Raw genomic sequence first — 20,779 nt, forward strand, 5'->3', positions numbered from 1 at the left:
AATCCATTATAAGAATCAGGTCCAATCCAATAAATACTTTAGACCATTAAGTCTAGACTGGTCCAATTTAATGTCTTATTGATTGACACCCACGGACGAGTTCCAACCCAAACCACATCCATTGACGCCCACAGATGAGTCCGGATCTTGCCTTGTGCCTAGTGTTTGTATTTCCTCGCCTTATATAACCTGCTAGACCTCATGTAAAAATTGAAAAGAAAAGTTTTCACCGTGGAATTCCTCTACGACTCCACGTTGTAGAGCACTAGTTCATCGTCTAAAATGCAGCCATTCCAGTCGATGATAAAAGAGTGGCATCGTAAAAGATTTTCTCGCAAATGAACAAACCCCGCAATTTTTGTCAACCAGAAATGACTAGATTTCAAATGAAAGTATGTGGATTCAATTTTCAGACAAATTTAAGTGAAATGATTCCATTTTAGTTGAGATCCTAACCAGACATGTATGAAGGTAACAGCACAGGACCTTGAAGCTTGACAACCATCTAAAAATTATTAAGAAAAACATAATATGGAACCAATTGCTTTTGCTCATTTGAATGGATGAAGCATTATGACCATTAATGGTGAAAAAAATATGCTTTTACAAATGTGAAATGGGAGTGAAACTGAACCAAAACCAGACCAAACGGAAGGCACATGACATACTGCATAAATGAAGCGAGGACTTGATAAATTATAAAACAAAATATACAGACTAAGAATTGATTCCCGAGTAAGGAAGGGATATGAATCAATACAACTAAAAGTTCTGCAATAGTATGGTACATCCATGATCAAACTGCGCCGGAGGGCAAATCTTTCAGTCAACATGCAGCAATAACCAATTCTAAATTTGTTCGTCCATCAAGCAGGTAAAGGTTCCTCCAAGACTGTAAGCAAAAGAATCAAAGTCAATTTAATTAAGCTCTGCAAAAGTAGAGAGAGAGAGAGAGAGAGAACCTTTTCTTCTTGTGGATATCCCTACTGAAGCACTCTCACTACCATCCTCAACCACCTCAGGAACAACAGGAGCCTTTGTTGGCACATCTGGAAGCACCAATTCCTCATCAATGTCATTGTCCTCAACTGTCTTAGGTTTAGCTATTTCTGGCTTCTTTGCCTGAATTGTTTCTTCAGAAGCAAGAACTTTTGGAAGATCCTGAACAGTGAGCTGGACAATTGGGGAAAAACAAAGAAATTGCATCTTCAAATAAGCAACACAGATAGGTATTGTGAACTACAAAAATGCATCAACATTTTAATCTAGAAACTGCGAGTGTTAAAAAGAAGCATATACCCCTTTAGCTACTACATAAGAATAACAAAGTATGAGTTAAGCAGGGTGAGAACATTTTCTACAACAAGCTAAATTCAGCTTCTAGAAATATCAAAATATTGCAACTAAAAAGGAAAAATAAGCATGCTATCAAGTCCACTGAAGACAAATATGCATTTATTCATTTATACTCTTGATTATAGTGGTTTGTTCCAAATGCATTAGAAAGTCTTGCCAAGGCAATCATATGCTCGCATATAATAAATGCAATTGATATTGCATGATGCAATTGAAAAAAGAGAAAAAAAAAAACAGCTCTATGTTGAGGTAGAGGTAAAAATATAGAAAATAAAGTGGAGAAGAAAGAAGTGAATGACAACTCGAATGTCTTTTCAATCAGAAAGTAATTTAAAAAAGGTTGCCATCCATAAAATGATCTGGTATCCTGTAGCTAAAGTAGTTCGAACCAAGAGAAGAAGAAGAACAGTCGAATCTGATAGCCTAAACCCTATCAGTCGACCCTAATATGGACTAGCCTCTAATTAGTAGTACAAAGACTAAACTGCCCCCACTTAAGTATGGGACAGGAAGTCTCTATTAAAACTGCCACATAAGCACATAACTTAACAGAAATAAAATGACTAATCTACCCATATTCGGCTAGCTCTAACACTCCCCCTCAAGCTGGAGAATATGTCATATAATCCCAACTTGTTACATATATAGTTCACTCTCCCTGAGCTTAAGCCTTTTGTAAACAAATCTGCCCATTGATCACCTGAGCCCACATGTTCTGTACTTATCTTTCCAGTAAGGACCTTCTCCCTCACAAAGTGGCAATCAATCTCTATGTGCTTTGTTCTCTCAGGAAAAACAAGGTTAGATGAGATGTGGAGTGCAGCTTGATTGTCACAATACAGTTTCATAGGTCTATCCATGGAAAACCCGATTTCTTGTAGGAGATTCCTCAGCCATACTAATTCACATGTAGTGTGTGCCATGGCTCTGTATTCGGCTTCAGCACTGCTCCTTGCCACAACTGTCTGCTTCTTACTCTTCCATGTCACAAGATTTCCTCCAAGAAATGTGCAGTAACCTGTAGTAGATCTTCTATCAGACACAGAGCTTGCCCAATCTACATCTGTAGACCCAATTACTTCAAGTCTTCCTCCTGGTTTGTACAGTAATCCACGGCCTGGAGTTCCCTTTAGGTACCTTATAAATCTAAGAATTGCATCCCAGTGAGGTATCCGAGGGTTCTGCATAAATTGGCTCACCACACTGACTGCAAAGGAGATGTCTGGTCTCGTGATAGTCAAATAGTTCAGCTTCCCCACTAACCGTCTATACCTTCCAGGATCATCAAATATTTCCCCTGTATCATTGCTCAACTTAGCATTTGGCTCCATGGGAGTTTCAACCGGTTTTGCACCTAACAGCCCTGTTTCATCCAGCAGATCAAGAACATATTTTCTTTGGCACAGGTTTACACCTTGTCTTGATCTAGCAACTTCTATACCCAAGAAATACTTCAATGTCCCAAGGTCTTTTGTTTAAAAATGATTTTGCAGAAAGACCTTTAGTTTATTGATCCCCAATTTTCCACTATCAGTTATGCCAATATCATCCACATAGACCACTAATAAAATCTTTTCGGCTTCTGAATCATAGATGAACACCGAGTGGTCAACCTGGCATTGTTTCATTCCAAAATTCTTCACCACTTCACTAAACTTCCAAAACCAAGCACAAGGTGATTGTTTCAACCCATAAATTGCCTTTTTCAATCTGCACACCTTACCATCCTCCCCCTGAGCAACAAACCTAGGTGGTTGCTCCATATATACCTCCTCCATAAGGTCACCATGAAGGAAGGCATTTTTAATGTCAAGTTGAAACAAGGGCCAATCATACATAATTGCCAGGGAAAGAGCCAATCTTAGCCACTGGAGAGAAGGTCTCCATATAATCCACCCCATACAACTGTGAATAACCTTTAGCAACAAATCTGGCCTTCAGACGCTCCACACTACCATCCGGCAAGTATTTAACAGTATACACCCATTTACAACCCACAACATGTTTACCAGGAGGAAGAGTAGTGAGCTCCCACGTTTGAGTATGCTGAAGGACAGAGAGTTCCTCCTTCATTGCCTACCGCCACCCAGGTGAGCTAAGAGCCTCTTGGACATTCTTAGGTATAGAAATAGGTGACAACAGTGAAACAAACCGGCGATGTGAAGCGGAAAGGCGAGAGACTGAAACAAAATTAGAAATGGGATGGAGGGTACAACTACGTTTACCTTTCCATAAAGCAATGAGAAGATCAAGTCCTGAAGGTTCAGGGGCAGGAGCAACAACAGAATCCGCAGACAAGGTAGAAGCTGGAGGAGGAGCGGTGTCTGTCGATCAGTATACACGTGCCAGATCGGTGGTCGTTCAATAGGGATCTGCACTGGAGGAGGTGAAGGGTCAACCCCAACTGGAACACCCGGAACGGGATCACTGACTAGAAGAGGAAGAGGAAGCAAAGGTGGAGACACCGATGATTCCAAGTCCCTAGAAGAAGGGGACAAACTCAAAAAATGTGACATCAGGATAGACATAGCACTTTCGAGTAATGGGATTGTAACACTTGTACCCTTTTTGAGTTCAAGAGTAGCCAAGAAAAACACACTTAATAGAGCGTGCATCCAACTTGTCTATCCCAGGACTCAGATTATGAACAAAGCCTACACAGCCAAAGATGTGAGGTGTTAATGGAAAGAGAGACAAGGTGGGGAACAAAATAGAAAAGGGAGCCAACCATGAAGAATGAAGGAGGGCATCCGATTAATAAGGAAACACGCAATAAGTACAACATCACTCCAAAATCGTTTAGGAACACATATGATGAAAAATAGACCGAGCAGTTTCAAGGAGATGACGATTCTTTCGTTCAGCCACCCCATTTTGTTGAGGAGTGGATGCGGGGTGTTAATGGAAAGAGAGACAAGGTGGGGAACAAAATAGAGAAGGGAAACCGACCATGAAGAATGAAGGAGGGCATCCGATTAATAAGGAAACACGCAATAAGTATAGCATCACTCCAAAATCATTTAGGAACACTCATATGATGAAGAATAGACCGAGCAGTTTCAAGGAGATGACGATTCTTTCGTTCAGCCACCCCATTTTGTTGAGGAGTGGATGCACATGAAGTTTGACGAATGATGCCATGCTGTTCTAAATACTGTTGAAAGGAAGTAAGAAAGTATTCACAACCGTTATCTGAACGAAGAACTTTGATTGGAACACCAAATTGCGTACGTATTTCAACATGGAAAATAATTCACTCATTTCTTTCTTTAAATAAATCCATGTCATCCATGAACAATCATCAATAAAAGTGACAAAATACTTGCAACCATTATAAGAATCTATTTTAATCGGACCCCCAAACATCTGAATGAGCCAAAGCAAAAGGACTCAACATATGACTATCAACTCTAGAACTAAAGGGAACCCAACGTTGTTTCCCATACTGACACGACTCACACTGTAAAGACAACAAATGACTCAAAGACGGAACCAGTATCTTGAGTGCCTTGAGAGATGGATGTCCCAGTCGACAATGCCACTGTGGAGGAGTGAGTGAAGTCTGAAGTGCAACTGACGATCCACCACCGTCAAGGTAATACAATCCACCAGCCTCATGCCCCCCACCAATCTTCTTCCCCGTCTTGAGATCCTGAAAAACACAAAAGGGAAAAATGTAATAGGGCAATTAAGAGTCTTGGTTAATTTATTAACAGACATAAAATTGAATGGAAACTTAGGGACATATAGAATAGATGATAAAGAAAGAGAAGTCGTGTCAACATTACCAACACCACAGATGGGAGAAGAGGAACCGTTGGCAAGGGTAACAGTTTGAGATGTAGAAGTTTTAGAGAGGGAAGAGAACACACCTGGAGTCCCGATCATGTGATCAGAGGCTCCAGAGTCAATAATCCAGGGAGAGGGTTTGGATGCCAGACAAGCTATACCTGAGTGGGCAAGGGTGGTTGTAGTATGCTATGAAGTAGCCTGTAGGAACCTCTCATACTCATCACGTGGTACACTCACCATCTCCTTCCCAGAAACAGATGTAGATGTGGAAGGTGTTAGATCTGCCTGTTGGTTATCACTAACATCAATCCCACCAGCTACTACATGATTGGCCCATGTAGAAGGAGGGCCATGGAGATCATAACAGAAATTCACCGAATGTCTGTCCCTGCCACAATGGGTACACTTCCTTGTAGAGTTATTGTTTCCTTTACCACGGCCTCCCCCTAAGTCATGACCACCACCACGACCTCCTTGGGAGGCTCCCCCTCTAGTACCACGTCCACCTCCTCTGGCTATCACAAATGTTGATCTGTCAGACTGTGTGGGATTCTCTGTAGATCCCAAAGAAATCCTACGAAGCTGTGCAAAAACTTCCTCAAGTGTAAGAAGAGTAGGGCCTCCCAATATTTGGGCCCTAACTGGTTCATATTCTGATTTCAACCCCACTAAAAACCTAGTGACATCTAGTTGTTCCCTCTGTTGTTGCTGAACCTTAACATCTAGAGTGAGGGGATGATAGACATTGAGTTCATTTCTGAGGTTCTTCATATTGGCATAGTACTCTTCTAGGGTTTTATTCGCTTACTGCAGATCGAAATACTCCTGATAGAGTTGATATACCCTTGTAGTATTATCCTGCCCAGAATAAAGCTTCTTGGCATGTTCCCATATGTCCTTAGTTGTATCTAAGAACATAAAGTTGGCACTTATTTTGGGTTCCATAGTATTCCATAACTGTGTCATGATTTGGGCATCTTCCTGTTCCCAGTCATCAAACCCCGAAGAGTCAGCTGGTGGTTTATCTTCCTTCACATGCTTCACTTTCCTCTTTGCCTTGAAAAAAGCTTCCACTGACTTGGCCCATGGTACATAGTTCTCACCATTAAGTTTAATTGAAGTCATCTGCACACCCAGATACTCAGAGGGAATCACCACACTAGGTTTCTGATCACTACAACCATCTCCAGTTGTTGCCATGATGCTCTTCCAATGCTACCTCTAATCTGAATTCCCAGTCGCCAACTAAGTACTGTTGTCAAAATTTTGGTGTTCCAGACACTACAACAGTCCCCAAACACAGATGATAGGCTCACAACCAGTCACAATCAATCACCATTGTTCACAACCAGCCACAATCAAGCAGTCCCCAAACACACAGATGTCCCAGACACTACAGCCGTCCCCAAACACAGTTGATAGGTACACAAACTTTTGTTCTTGTTCACACCACTACTGATTTCACAAAACCATGAATCACACTAACATTAATTCAGCAACTCACTCACCACATACAAGCCCTCTTGAAGTTGCTCAATAGAGATTGAACATCACAAGCACCACCACACAACCATAGTTGTCACACATGGTACAGATCTATCTGACCTTTACAGAGGGCACTACAACTCCAAAGAAAACATCAACTACTGCCACTGCAATAACCTGTCATTCAATTCAGGTCACTTGTGACCAACAAAGGCTTCAAAACAACTACAGACCCACATAAAAGGGTCAAACATACCCTTACACCAATCGGCCACTGTAAACACAGCCTGTTCTTGGACCTTTTTCCAAGAACCAAGGCTACAAACAACCTAGTTCTCTAGGTTCTGATCAGTCCAAGCAAATTTTGAAGGCTTTCAACCCAGAAATACCAATAGCACAAAAAAAAAAGGTAACCAACCTCCGATGGAGAGCTTCAGTTGACCATCCACTTCTGAAGTTGTTTTTTTTTTCTTGAAAAACAGTCAAGTTTTGCACAGAGGAAGAAGGACTGAAGTGTTCTCAGGCCTAGGTCGAATCTGTGTTCTCCATTTTCAGCCCAAAAAGAAGAAAGAAAAAAAAATGAGGTCACGAACAGAGAGGAGCAGGGGAGGAGATTTAGAGAGCAACGTCCTGCTCTGATACCATGTTTGTCCTGTAGCTACAATAGTTCGAACCAAGAGAAGAGCAAAAGAAGAAGAAGAAGAAGAGAACAGTCGAATCTGATAGCCTAAACCCTATCAATCGACCCTAATATGGATTAGCCTCTAATTAGTAGTACAAAGACTAAACTGCCCCCACTTAAGTATGGGACAGGAAGTCTCTATTAAAACTGCCACATAAGCACATAACTTAATAGAAATAAAATGACTAATCTACCCTTATTCGGCTAGCTCTAACAGATGTTATAGTTTCTTTTTCCCATTCCATGTTTGGCCTAAGTTAACAAGCTAAAGAGATGAGGATGGCTGATATCTGTGATAAGGTAAACCACCCCCCCTCCCCAACACACACACACACAAAGAAAGAAGTATGCAGTGAAGGAAATCCACTTGAATTTTTATTCTTCTTCTCCAATAACAACCAAAAGGCACATCCAGTCTTCGTTTTGAACTTGAGGAGGATTGCTGCTTAGATATTGCAATACTATGCCTTTCCAGTTTGGTTCACATAACATTGCTTGAAATCAGTTACAGGTGATGAGGCTAAACCAGGACATTCGTTCCAAAGGAAAAAAAGAGAAGAAAAGCATGACTATATGTAGATTCTCTTAATTTATTTATTAGCCAACATACCTCTGCTTCCAAGTTCTCAAATTCAGCTAAAACTTCTTCTTCATCTTCTGCTGATAGTTTCTCCCCCAGTATTGCATTGATTTCCTTCATCACAAAATAAATGTCAGTCTAAGTTCAGAAATTAGAAATGGGCCTAATAGCAAATTGAGACTATTAGAAGGCAACAAAACAGATGATGTAGATCAAAAAGTTGTATTATAGTCATTAAAAGATCAACACCACCAAGAATAACCAAAAACAAGAAACTGAGATATGATAATCATGAATTTTAACAATTGACTTCTTGGATCAAGCAAGTTTAAGTCAAATAGATATGCATGCCTAAGAAGGATTTACTTAGAAACTGAATGGAGCATATTTTGGACCACTGGTTAAAACCCTTCATAATAGGCAGATATTCAGTAAGTTGACAAGCTAGCAAATATATTTATAAGTTGCAAAAGGTATGATGATCACCATAAGGAGGTATTCTCTCTCTCAGTTGGAAAAACTAGAGAGGTGTATGAGCTTGATGTTAATTAAAAACCATCAAGATCCCAACATGATAAACAGGGAGAACTGTGGAAATATGTTCTTGTCTGGTTAAACTTCTCTCAAAAAAACAATAAAGATGAGAAAGTGAAAATGCACATTTTCAGATGGTGGGCCTCATCCTGAGGCAACTAATTCAGCACTGAATTGAATCTACTGAAAACTGAAGCAAAGAAGAAGAGTATTACTGACAACAGCAATAAAAACTTGCAGAATGGTGCAAGCATGTTAGTGGCAGAAGAATATGAAACCAACATGCAACAGAATCCAGCACAAAAAAAGGGAAAATGTAGAGAACAGGGGTTTCTCCTGAGCATGTCCTTCTTGAACAAATAAACTTTTGAGGCTTGGACCATAAACAATCAAGAAGAGTTATCAACTCCTGCAATAATGTTAGGGGGAAAAAACAGACAATAAAAAGAAAGGAGCTATATCAACACAAGTATTGAAACTTACATCTTGATAAGCCTTTGCTTCGGCTGTGTCATCCATCAATTTTTGAACATCGTCCAAATTAATCTCACTTTGCAAAGACTTAATAGCACTAGTACTAGCCTTCATACTTTCAAAAACAGCCTTCTGCTTGCTTGCTAGTTCAATATCTGCTAACTGAAAAAATAATAGATAGGAGAGAGATGCAAATCAGTCCTCAAATATTAGGTGTAAATTTGAAGATTAGAAGGAAAGGAAGTAAGAGCAGCAATGCAAGAGAAGAAGATGGCGAAAAGAGAAGGAAGAAGAAGAAGAAATCGAATCATCTCTCCTTTCTCCTCTAACCTTTTTTTATTAAGAATTAAAGTTAAAGTAATGACAAGTATGCCCTTAAGTGGGCGGCCAGCTAGGCAGTAACATAAAGAGATTAAACAAAAAAGAAATAACAGGCCCATTACGAGAGGCCCATTAGCCAACAATAAAAGAAATGATATTACAAGAGAATATACTAGGGCCCATTCGGCCCAGTCTCTTTACAGAGAGTTCAGAGCTTAACTGTATAACTCACATAAAAGGTATACGTCAGGAACAACTTACTTGTTGCTCTACATTAATGATCCATGCATCAACTTGCTTCAGTAATTCTTCCTGGGCCTTCTTCTTTTTCAGTGCAAGCAAGGCTCTATCTTTCTTTTTCTCACGAATCAAATCTCTTGCAGCTTGCTTCTCTGCTTCAATCACAGTGTCAAGCTGAAAGGTTCACATAGTGAATAATAATTATTAAAAAATATAACACTATTAAGCCTCCTAAATCAGTGTTCTCTAGCAGACTTCCTCAGTTTCTCATGACAGTAACAATACAATAAATTTTCGATATAATGCAATTATATGTCTGTTGAATGTTCTTCACCGAATTAGATCCTTAACACTTGTGTGTGCAAAATGCATGCTTCAAGACTTCATTACTCCTTAACCCAAAACATAAAGTATTTCATTATTCAACCTAGTAATTAAGGCATAACAAGAAGTAAACTGCAAGTAAATTATCAGTGTAGCAGTGCCTGCAATCCTATAAACAACAAGCACAGATATTAACTGTTGATATCTATACATTGGTGACACTGTGTTTCTCTACAGTTGGATGATTTGCAAAAGAAGATTCTTATACAATCATTTTTCACCTGTTTAGAGACCTCACAGTTAGGAATCATGCTGGTGCAAGGTATTCAAAGTCATTTCAGTGTGGATAGAACTGGAAAGACCATATGGGGTCCTTTCATCACAAATCACATTAAGTTAGTTTCATAAAATCCCTAACAACTGAATGAAAGTATATAATAATAACACTATTAGTGGAATTGGTGGTCTTATTATCAATTCTGATGGCATCCTGGTCAGGATTTTTAGCAGGCCTATTGGGGTCTTTGATGCTTCTGAAGCTGAAGTTAGAGCCCTGCTGGTTCGTTTGAGCATTGCCAAGTCTATCTCGGCTAGAACTCTTGTGGTTGAAGGTGATTATAGAATGCTATTGGTTGGGCCTCTTATATGGACCTTGGCCTTTGGAGAATTGCTCATTTCCTATGTGAGATTCGTGACCTCACGATTTGCTTGACCTGCTCCTTTAGATGGATTCCAAGGGAAATAAATTCAATGGCTGATGTCTTGCTAAATATGGGGTGGACAGTGATTTTTTATATAATGCAAATTCTTTCCCTTATGTAAATCTTGATGTAATAGAGGATATTTGTTTTTCGGCTGTACATCCTCTCATGTACATTCCCCTTTCCCCTTGTCTGCAAGCTACCTTTTCTCAAAATAACAACAACAATGAAAACAGATCCACTATACAGTACCAATAGTGATGTGAAGGTTGAAAATGTTCAAATATCCACTATCACCTATGCATGAGCAGGGATTCTGCAGGTTGTGGATATATATCGCTTGGCATATAAAAAAACTAGGTAAAAATATAAGAAGGCAAGGTATGCATTTATGGAACAAAAAAACAAATTAAATAAATACATAAAAGTGCACACAGAAATATCAATAATATCAACTTTCTATGATTCATAAGCAAAACTCCGTAATATATAATTTATAACCTCTTCTACTTCACAAAAGCACAGACTGATAGGGTGCCAAAGACAGAACTTAGAATAATAATTTAAGCACCTGACATGACACAGCACCCTAGTATTGGTATTTGGGAAACATGATTGATGGTTCATCAGAAACACTTGCTGATCCTAGACTACAAGTTTAAGGTAAATACAGTTACTTCTTTAAACATTCCAGATGCTCCCTCGGAATCCAGATCAGGCTTGCATTTGAACATTCCAGATGGTCCCTAGCTTCTGCCAAAAAAAGACTCAATCTCCAAGGTCCACCCTCCTTGTCCCTTAGCAATTTTATGGTATTTGCTGAATTGCCTGCAATAGTTAAGCTCTGAAAACCCAAGTTTCTCACTATTCTAATTCCTGTGAGAGAAGCCAACACTTCGGCCTTAGTAGAGTCAGTAAAACCTATTGGACCACTGTAAACCCAGCAGACATCACCCCTTTTATCCATATAATACCTCCAATGCCAGCTAAACCAGGATTGCCTGAATCGCTTCCATCAAAATTTAAAGCCGCCACTCCTTCCAACTAAATACTGGCTCTCTCGAGACAGTTTGAGAACAGCATGGGAGGAACAGAAAAGTATGAGCACTTCTGTTAAGGTCATTAACTGAGAAACCTTTCAACAAATCAGAAATAACAGTCCGCAGATTGCAAAGGTAAGTAATATAAGAAATTAAATATTCGACCTCGTTTGCATCTCGGTAAGTCATTTACCCAGATAATTGCATTTACCAATGTTATTTTATTCCCCAAGTAAAGTTGTACAATGACCATTTTATCCAAAAAAGTGACATTATTGAAGGGACAATGTTGTCACAACATGTATTAGAAATTTTGGCACGGACGGGTAAGTGATTTACCCGTCTCAGGAGGGTATTACTTGCCCAAGTAAATGAGCCACTCATAACCATTCTTTTCCATGGGACCCACTAATACCAAAATATGAACATGGGTTTATTTCTTTTCTGTGGGACCCACCAACTTAACCACCCCCACTTCATGGAAAATGAAGAGGCCTTCAAGGGAATTGGTCTTGTAGTCAAAAGGGTGCTTATTTCTTTCCTCCCAAACTCTCCATATCACTGCATGAAACACAGTTTGCCAGTAAACCTTGCCTCTTCTACTTAAGCCTCTTCCTTTCCACTATTTGTATGAAGTCCAGAATATGCTCTGGAACAACCCAACTATAACCAGCCAAACTCAGGAAGTGGTGCCAGATGTTTTGTGTTAGTTGACAGTGGAGAAGTGATCAGCTGATTCACCTTCACTAAGGCACAAAATGCAAGTGTGGGGAGAGATGAAGAGTCTAGCCAAGCTCTTCATTTGAAGGAGGTCACAAGTGTTTATTCTTTGTAAACAGGCTTCCCAGACAAAGAAGCAAAATCTTGAGGGGATATGATCGCACCAAATCTTCTAAAGGGAATAAGGAAATCTGCTCACCTGCAGTCAAAGCCTTGAACAATGACTTGAAAGAAAACTCGCCATTTGGGTGGAGAGTCCAAACTCTGGTGTCAGGAGAATGAGGGGAGATGTAAACTTCTTTAAGGGTTTGGAGAAGAGCAACTAAATCGTTTATCTCTAGGTCCCTTAAGGGTCTTCTAAGGCTTAAATTCAAAGTGTTTTCAGAAGGGAGATTAGGTAGGAAGAAGAAACAGCTGCTTCTTGGTCTAGGGGTTAAAAAGTCTACTCTAGGGAAGGAGGCACTTAGAGTAGAATTACCCCACCAAAGGTCCTTCCAAATTTAATCCTGATCCTATTATCCACTTTGTACCTAATAAAATGAAAGAAGTTGTTGTGGGTAGAGACAATACCTATCCAAGGATTTGTTGACTTTATCCTATTCAAATGGAGATTGCTATCCCAACCATTTGTGCTGGAACCATACTTGCTGGTGATGACAACTGACCCAGAGAGCATTGGAACCAATGGGAAATCTCCAAAGCCTTTTTCCCAAGAGAGAGATATTCTTCTCTTTTAGATGTCCAATTCCCAACCAACCTTCCTCCTTAGGCTTGCATACTTGTTCCCAACTTACTAAGTGGCTTCTTTTCTCCCCGCCACCTTCCCAAAGAAGTTTCTTTGAAGTTTCTCAATCAAATTTCTGACTTTGGTTGGTACCTAGAAGACCGGGAAAAAAAAACCGACAGGTTTGCCAAGGAGTCCTTTAAAAGAGTGATCCTTCCTCTAGAAAGGTAGCACCTCTTCCAAGTTGCTAACTTCTCGCATTTCTCCACCACTGGCCCCCAAAAGCTTAAGGTTTTTGGATTTCCACCAAGAGGCATCCCTAGATAGAAAATAGGAAGTCTCCACTTTACATTCCAAAATAGTTTTAAAGTTTTCTGGAAGATACTCCTCAACTAAATTTATGGATACAATACTACTTTTGAAGAAGTTGACCCCCAATCCAATTACCAATTCAAAGTAGTTGATTAGCCTTTTTGTATTTAAGATGTTTTCTAAAGAGGCTAAACAAGGACGGATTCTTGGATCAGATCGGGTAGCATTTTCTTGCATATTGGACCAAGCAAACAAACCATTGTTAAGGGGGAAATTGCACAAATTGTGTCTAACTATGAATCTAGAAAAATCCTCATGCTTCTGGTCAAAGCTCTACCATTAGAGTGCTCTTGGCCGAATCCTATGACATTGAAGTCCCCTCCTATACATCAATGAAGGTCTTCAGACTCATGCAAAGAGTCAAGTTCATCCCATAACCTTTCTCTTTTTGAGGGTAAGTTAGGGCCATACACCCCAGTCAAAATCCAACTAAACCCATCTTTTTTATTGGTAAATAAGGTAGACATTGAAAAATCTCCTTTATCAACCTCCAAGCCAAAAATCTCATCTTCATTCCAAGCTAAAACAATTCCACCCATAAAGCCAACCGCAGGAACAGTAGCCCATTTTTCCCTTTACTCCCTAGATTGCTTTCATAAGCTTTTTATCTACTACTTTTTTTTAATTCTTGTAAAATGATGATATCAGGGTTTTCTCTTTTAAGCGTCCCTGTCACTAGACTCCTTTTGAGCTGATCTCCCAAACCCATGATGTTCCAACTAAAAACCTTCACCGAGCCTCACTCACAAAATTTCCCTTATTCATACTATTGCCAACTGATCTGCAGTTCAACATATCCCATTGAAGCCTTTTTAATTCCCTTTTAGGGCCTTTTTTCACTTCTCTCCTGATTTTTCCCATTTTTGATAATTCCTTTCTTATTTGATTCCTATTTTTTTGCCACTTTGCTCTCTTCATTCAATCCCCAAAAATCTAGCTATCTCTAAACTCTAAAGTTCCTTCATCCAAAGGCTCCTCCCTACCAATGCGATTTTGTGCAACTGCCTTCACTCTAGTATGGACTTTTGGGTACTGTCTGCCACTTTGCTTTGGTTGGGAAGATACTCCATTCAAACGTGAAAAGAAAAAGGAAGAAAGGTTGTAGTGAGAGACAGGAGAGGAAGTAGAAACCTGAGAATTGACAAAAACAGAAGGAGAGGGGGAAATCCTTGAAGAGGGTTGAGGGTTGTGAAGAGTCTTAGGAGGAGAAACTGGCTAGTTCCTTCCTTGTCTATTTGCAAGGGTATCAGAATCTGAAGTAATCCCATAATCTAGATTGACCAACTGTATTTGTTCAAAGAACTCCACAACCCCCCCCCCAGACTTCCTTCACTGCAAACAGATTTTTTGCCCTTCCAACTCTTGAGGATCTGGCTCAACTGCGCCAGTTAGAAAAAGTCATTTGTTACACATTGAAAGGGCTAGAAGACCTCAAGGTAGACCAAAACAGACTTGGGTAGAAGTAGTAAGAAGTGATTTAAGCACCTAATAAATTTAATGGTTGATATGGCTTTAAATAGAATGGATTGGCGAAACAAGATTCATGTAGCCGACCCCATAGGAAATTTGAAGGTGCCAACTAGCTCAGCTGGTAAATTCTGTGAATCAAATCCTGCATTCACCCTATCCCACTGGTCCACTGATCCACTCCCAAAGATGGTGAATTTAGTACTAGTTCTTGGGGAAGCCACTGAAATATATTTTGATCTCCTATTCCTGCATTCAACCATTTGGAGCTTTCCTCTTACGATCATTCCATCTTACATAATGTCAATTCCAAGAAGAAGAACCTGCATTTAGTACTAGTTCCTCCAAATGCAGTTCAGACTTCAGATTGTTACTGAAGAAACTTCTCTCCTTCAAGAATTAAATAAGGTCATACCCCATAGGCCCATAAATAGATCTGGTTATTGTTTCTTTCATAATTTCGATACTTTGATTAGAACTACTTGCAATAACTGTTACTGGTTTTTTAAGAAATTTACAGGTCCAATCTCCAGCTTCTAGTAGGAGGACTACCCTTCATATATCCTGCACCACTTTCATTAAACCTTTCTGTTTTTTTTTTTTTGTGATGGATTTTTCATTAAACCTTTGTTGCTAGCTTTCTTTCTCTTCTCAGATCACACCCAAAACTTGGATGAAGGACCATCCATTCACTAATATGAATCTTGAAGAATATACATTGACCATCAAGAAAAAACATTCCCTCGTGGAAAATATATCACTCTTATGGGTTCTTAATTAAATTTGAGTTGCTTTTTTAGAGAGAAGGCCATGGAGATTCAGCATTTTCCTTTATGAAACGAGATAGACTTCATATTCTATAAGATGTTTTAGATGGATTCCTAGATAGCTTAATTGTATAGCCGATTGCTTAGCTAAATCTAGGATGGGAAGGGATTATATTTATTAGCAGGAATACTTTGCCAATGTAAATTCTGGATGGCTTATTTTTTATGGGTTTCTTTTTTGGGGGTTTGTCATCCCCTACTGTACTCTCCCCTCCTCCCTTCTTTTTTTGTTCTTTAATGAAAGTCAATTTTTCTAAAAACCAAAAAAAAAAAATCTGTACAACCAGAAGCTGTACACAGGGCACTTACAAGCTTTCCAACAAGCTGTACACAGGGAAATAAGATTTAGTGGAGAAAGAAGGATGGAATGTGAGGGACCAAATGCATTTGTCGGGAGGTTGGGAGAGAAAAACATCATTTTTTGGTAATAAATAAAAATTTATTAATAGAAAAAAAGAGTACAGACAGGTGATAAGATATATTGGTCAGAAAGAGCGAAAAGATATCACCCCCTAATTTAGCACCAAGACCCATACAAATATAATCATTCAGTTATTCACCCCTTTTAAATACTGAATTCAGTCTAGCAAATTACAGATAAAAAACAACAAAGTGCAACTCCCATATTCAAGACCACAACAATACCCAGCAACCCTGTAAAAAAAAGCACCTTACCACCCTAGTACACAGACACCTATCAGTCTTCCTTTTTAGACTTTTCTTCATTTAATGAGTATCTTTTCTCCAATTTCGAGAACAGTTTCCTCGTCATTTCGTCCCCTCCTAACACCAAAATCCCTAGACCCTTGCTTACTTGGACTCCGGTTTCCACTAGCTTTTTCAAATCTACTTTCTTTTCTACCTCCCCAACCCCACCCAACAAATCTCCTTCATCTCCTTCTACTTCATGCTCTTCTTCAGAACTGTCTTCCTCTAATAGCTCCTCCTTTCCCTCACCTTCTTTATCTTTTTCCAACTTCTCCTCCCCTAAATCCTCCTCCTGCTCCAAACTCTCCTCTTCTGTTTGCATAGAATCTTCTGACTGAACCTCAGGAAAAGATCCCACATCCTTTTTTCCAATCTCAGGCTTTGACTTAGCTAGAGAGTTGCCTCTTCCCTCTGAAGCCTTTCTTTTGTTCCTGGCTTTCAGCCCCCTTCTGTTATATGTTTTCCTGAATTTATTGCACAGCCCACCCTCAGCAAGACCTTCCTCCAAACAATGAAAAACTTTAGTGACATGAACTAGTTGCCCATTATTTAGATTTTCGGGTTTTCACAAACTTCGGAGAAAAACATCATTAAGAGAAGTCAAGAGGGAAGAAACATCCTGGCATTCAGAATCAGTGAGGGATCTATGAAAGTTGAAATTGAATGATAGGTTATGTTCTCCTCTACACGGCACCAAAGAGACCACACTTCAGCAATAATATCAAGATATTCTTTCTTCATTGCCTCCACCCTTCTAAAGGCTTCTTTGCTCCACACTTTGATTGTTTCTTCCATACCCTTCAACTTTTTACTAAGGACATGGCCTGCCAACCCTTCAAAGTGCATCTAAGACAATCGCCCCTCTAGCAACCCCACAAATCCTTCCTCTTTGAGCCATAGGTTTTCAAACCTGAAAGGGGAGGATTTAGGAGAATTTCCCCCACCTTCAAAGTATATTGGAGAGTGACCCAATAGGGGCCAATCTCTCCTCCCATTTAATTGACACCACAAATCTGTCTAGTTTCACCAAGGTTGCCTCCTCTTGGTTATTAGTCCAAGTATATTTTGCTGCCAACAATGGGATACCCACAAGATCCCATTTTCTCATAAATCTGCAAACCCTCTCAAGCCTTCTGTCACCCTGCCACCCCCTTTATTCTCATATGCAGACCTGATGGTGTTGAAATCTCCACCAACCACCCATGGCTTCTCCCATCTTTCCCCAACTCCATCTCGTTCAGCCCAAAACTGCACCCTCAACCCATTGCCATTTGGTTCATAAGCCCATCAGTACCCACTGCGCAAATGGATCAGTTCATGATCTGATCCAATCCTATTTTGTCCAATTTGGATATCCCCTATCAGACTTCCAAACCAGATTGGATTGGATAATAGAATCCGATTAAAAATGGATAGAATTCATATCACCCCTATCTGATCCGATATATATATATATATATGTTATTTATTTATAAATATTTTATTTTGCATTTTTTGAAAGTTTATAATTATTTATTTTTATAAAAAAAGGCATATATATATGGTGAAAATAGCTAAGAATATAATTGTATTTTTTGTTTTCCTTTATATAATTATAAACTGCTATGTTTTTCTTTTAATAATTTATTAAATTTTTTAGAAATTAAATCGGATCATATCAGATTCAGATATCCAGCATCCTTAACGGATTTGGGTTCAAAATGATGCTTGTGGGATCTGATCGGATCTTCGGATCTGAATCAACGTTCCCCCTGCAGTTCACGTGGCTGGGACTGCCTACCACTCACAACAACCAAGGTCAAACATAATTAAATTTGAGTTGCCCCTTACCTATTCCTCAGTATGTATGTATATATATAAAGAAAGCCAATCCATCATAGCAGTTAGAAGTGATCAACTGTCCATTGCCTTCAATACTGCTAACTATTGCAGACTAGTTATGCAAATCAGATTGCTATGTTAACACAATCTTTTTTTCTGCTGGTTTTTGGTTGAATTCTTGCAGATCTCTTCCTCCATAGTGGTTACCATAAATGATTGAAAAATAAAACTACCCTTTCCAGAACTAGAAGTTCCAAGTGCAAAACATATTCACCATTAAATAAAAGCCTACCTCAATTTAGGCAGATCCTCAGGTAACAATCATAAAACTTTGCTATTCAAGGCTTCCAGTATACCTAACTATAGCAGGTTCGGGTTTATTCTACTAGGTGCAGACTTCATATTAATCAATAATGATGAACTTAACAACTCTTATCTCAAGCAATGTATATCGGTTCTTTCCTTTTTGGCAAAGTCAGTTGTTACTTGTCAATAAGTAATAATTTTTTATGAGTTATATATATGTCCAAATTGATTCCAACACTTCTGCAAATGAGTGGCATTCATATTTACAACCTCACAATCCAAAAAGGAGTTCAAAATCAGCGCCAATCAAATCCTATTACAGCCAAAAGGATGGTATAAAAAAAAATAAGAATTTGATTTCGATAGTATACTCAAATTCCATGTACTCTCTCATTTAGCCATTAACAGAGACATGAAAAAAAATACCATTCCCCATTCAAATCATGATGAAAAGGATTAATCACAGCTACTAATTTTTAAACGGAGCAATAAGGATAAAATTCAAGACAACTACAAATAAGAAAATGGACGATCTATCAAACCTGTTGTTGGTACAGCCCAAGCTTCCGGCGTTGTGTTTTGAGCGAGAGAATTGCTCGGTCAACATCCGTGACCTTTGGTTTCTTGACTAACAAGTTACCCATCTCTCAAAACCGTCCGCTTTCTCTTGTCTGAGACAAACAGGGGCTAGGTGACTACAAATTTAGGACCTGGAATCTGCAGTTCAGTAAACCCTAAAATACGAAAATTCATTCACGACCTTCCCAGTTCCGCAAGTGGTTTACTCGGTAGTGGATGCTTACGACTCGATTCGATTTGATTCTCTCTCTCTCTCTGGCTGCAGAGTTGGTGCCTTTTCATAGTTTTTTTGACCGTCCACCGGCAAGATTCCGAAACAAACGCCCCGGTTCAGCTAACAGCGATCAAAACTATCCAATATATATAGGCTATAAGCTGTAAATATTAGGCCACCCATGGGATGCATATAAATCCGTGTTCGACTCGACAACGAAATAACTGCTCCGAATCCGATCCGAGGTTCAATCGGGTGCCTAGGACTCTAGGAGGTCAATTCGAATTCGAATTTGATAGGATGCATCGGATTTCGGATTTTACCGCCAAGTTTGTGAATGCTTATTTGATCAAATATAAGTGATTATTGGAACCAGCAATTATTTAGGTTTGGCACCAGTTCTTTCAATCGTTTAATCTAAAAAATAAGTATTTATTTTATATTAGGCATTTGGTGATTTTTTCTCTAATAATCACTTATCGATCCCAACGGTTGGCCTGACAAAAAATTTTAAAAATAAAAAACGGTTAAAATTATTCAAACAGTTTCAACCGTTACCGCTCGGTTCAACGATATGCTGACCAAAATCAACGTTTTTTTTTTGAGAAAATTCGGTTTTGGGGGAAATGGAATTGGTCACCTAATTGATTCCCAGTTTTTCCAGTCTGGTCCGGTTTTGAAAACAATGCCCTGTAGGTGGAGCTAAAAAATTTTGGTCCGGATTGATCACTCATTCTCCTGAAAAAAATAATAATAATAACAGAGCTTGACGGTTGTAGTGATTGTTCGGTTGAAATGAGGAAATTGGGGAAAAAAATGTTCACCAACCTAGATGCATGACCTTTGGTTTGAGCTTTAGTGCTGCCACTGCTATGCAGTCCGTGCCAAGACAAGTAGAGAACAAAGTTTCATGGAATATAGAAAAACCCTATGGTTTTATAGCAAAGGGCATTATTGATATTTTGAAATATAACCAGGGAGTATTTGGAAAATAAAATTTCGAATAAGTGCTTATTGTATTAGCACTTAAATATAAGTCAGAATTTTTGGTTTCTTGAATAAACACTTATTTCGGGCTTATTTCTTAAGCACTAATAAATGCTTATTGGGCTTCTTGAATAAACTCCCAAACTTGGCCTTAAGCAAGAGATGTGGATGGTAGAAATTGAAGACAATGAACATAAACCAAAAGAGAGAGAGAGAGAAAAAGAAATAAAGACCTAAAGTATGAAGAATAAATGATTGTATTCAAGGATTAAAGTATCAATATCAAATATCGTATTAGACAACTCAGATAAAAAAACATTTTAAAAACGCATTGATCCAAACTAAAAAATATAAAAACGCTTTGATACATAGGGAAATGCATATAGATTCCACAAATATATCAATAACATTACATTTAAGGTCAAAATAGCCATAATTAGAGTATAGATACATGAGAAATGTGTTTTCTAATGGTATATACATACAAAGAAAATATGTTACAATTGATACAATGAAATACATGGA

At 38.9% G+C, this 20,779-nt stretch overlaps 1 protein-coding gene across 2 annotated transcripts; it reads right to left on the bottom strand.

Annotated features, from left to right (window-relative positions):
- Nucleotides 1–545: 545 nt before the first annotated feature.
- Nucleotides 546–19,432, bottom strand: LOC104606671 (vacuolar protein sorting-associated protein 20 homolog 2). Of its 2 annotated transcripts, XM_088888479.1 has the most exons (7): nt 19,235–19,374; nt 19,017–19,145; nt 9,486–9,638; nt 8,913–9,065; nt 7,926–8,009; nt 963–1,173; nt 546–892 (listed from the first exon to the last, which is right to left on the bottom strand). In XM_088888479.1, the coding sequence occupies exons 2-7, from the start codon at nt 19,116–19,118 to the stop codon at nt 867–869; spliced, it is 729 nt and encodes a 242-aa protein (XP_088744605.1). In that variant the 5' UTR covers nt 19,119–19,145; nt 19,235–19,374; the 3' UTR covers nt 546–866. The 2 variants fall into 2 exon arrangements, with proteins under 2 accessions (XP_088744605.1, XP_010270292.1); XM_010271990.3 differs by having other exon boundaries at nt 19,017–19,432.
- Nucleotides 19,433–20,779: the final 1,347 nt, after the last annotated feature.

This window comes from Nelumbo nucifera, chromosome 5 (genome assembly GCF_055504915.1).
Source record: "Nelumbo nucifera cultivar China Antique chromosome 5, China Antique-T2T, whole genome shotgun sequence".
In the NCBI taxonomy this organism is placed as follows: domain Eukaryota; kingdom Viridiplantae; phylum Streptophyta; class Magnoliopsida; order Proteales; family Nelumbonaceae; genus Nelumbo; species Nelumbo nucifera.

What these genes read in the sequence shown, in the direction of transcription:
- LOC104606671 (XM_010271990.3), bottom strand. Translation starts at nt 19,118, where the DNA reads ATGGGTAACTTGTTAGTCAAGAAACCAAAGGTCACGGATGTTGACCGA. An exon ending in TCATTAATGTAGAGCAACAA is followed by an intron (nt 9,066 to 9,485) that starts GTAAGTTGTTCC and finishes TTATTTTTTCAG; the next exon opens with TTAGCAGATATTGAACTAGC. An exon ending in AAGCAAAGGCTTATCAAGAT is followed by an intron (nt 8,010 to 8,912) that starts GTAAGTTTCAAT and finishes TTTGTGATGAAG; the next exon opens with GAAATCAATGCAATACTGGG.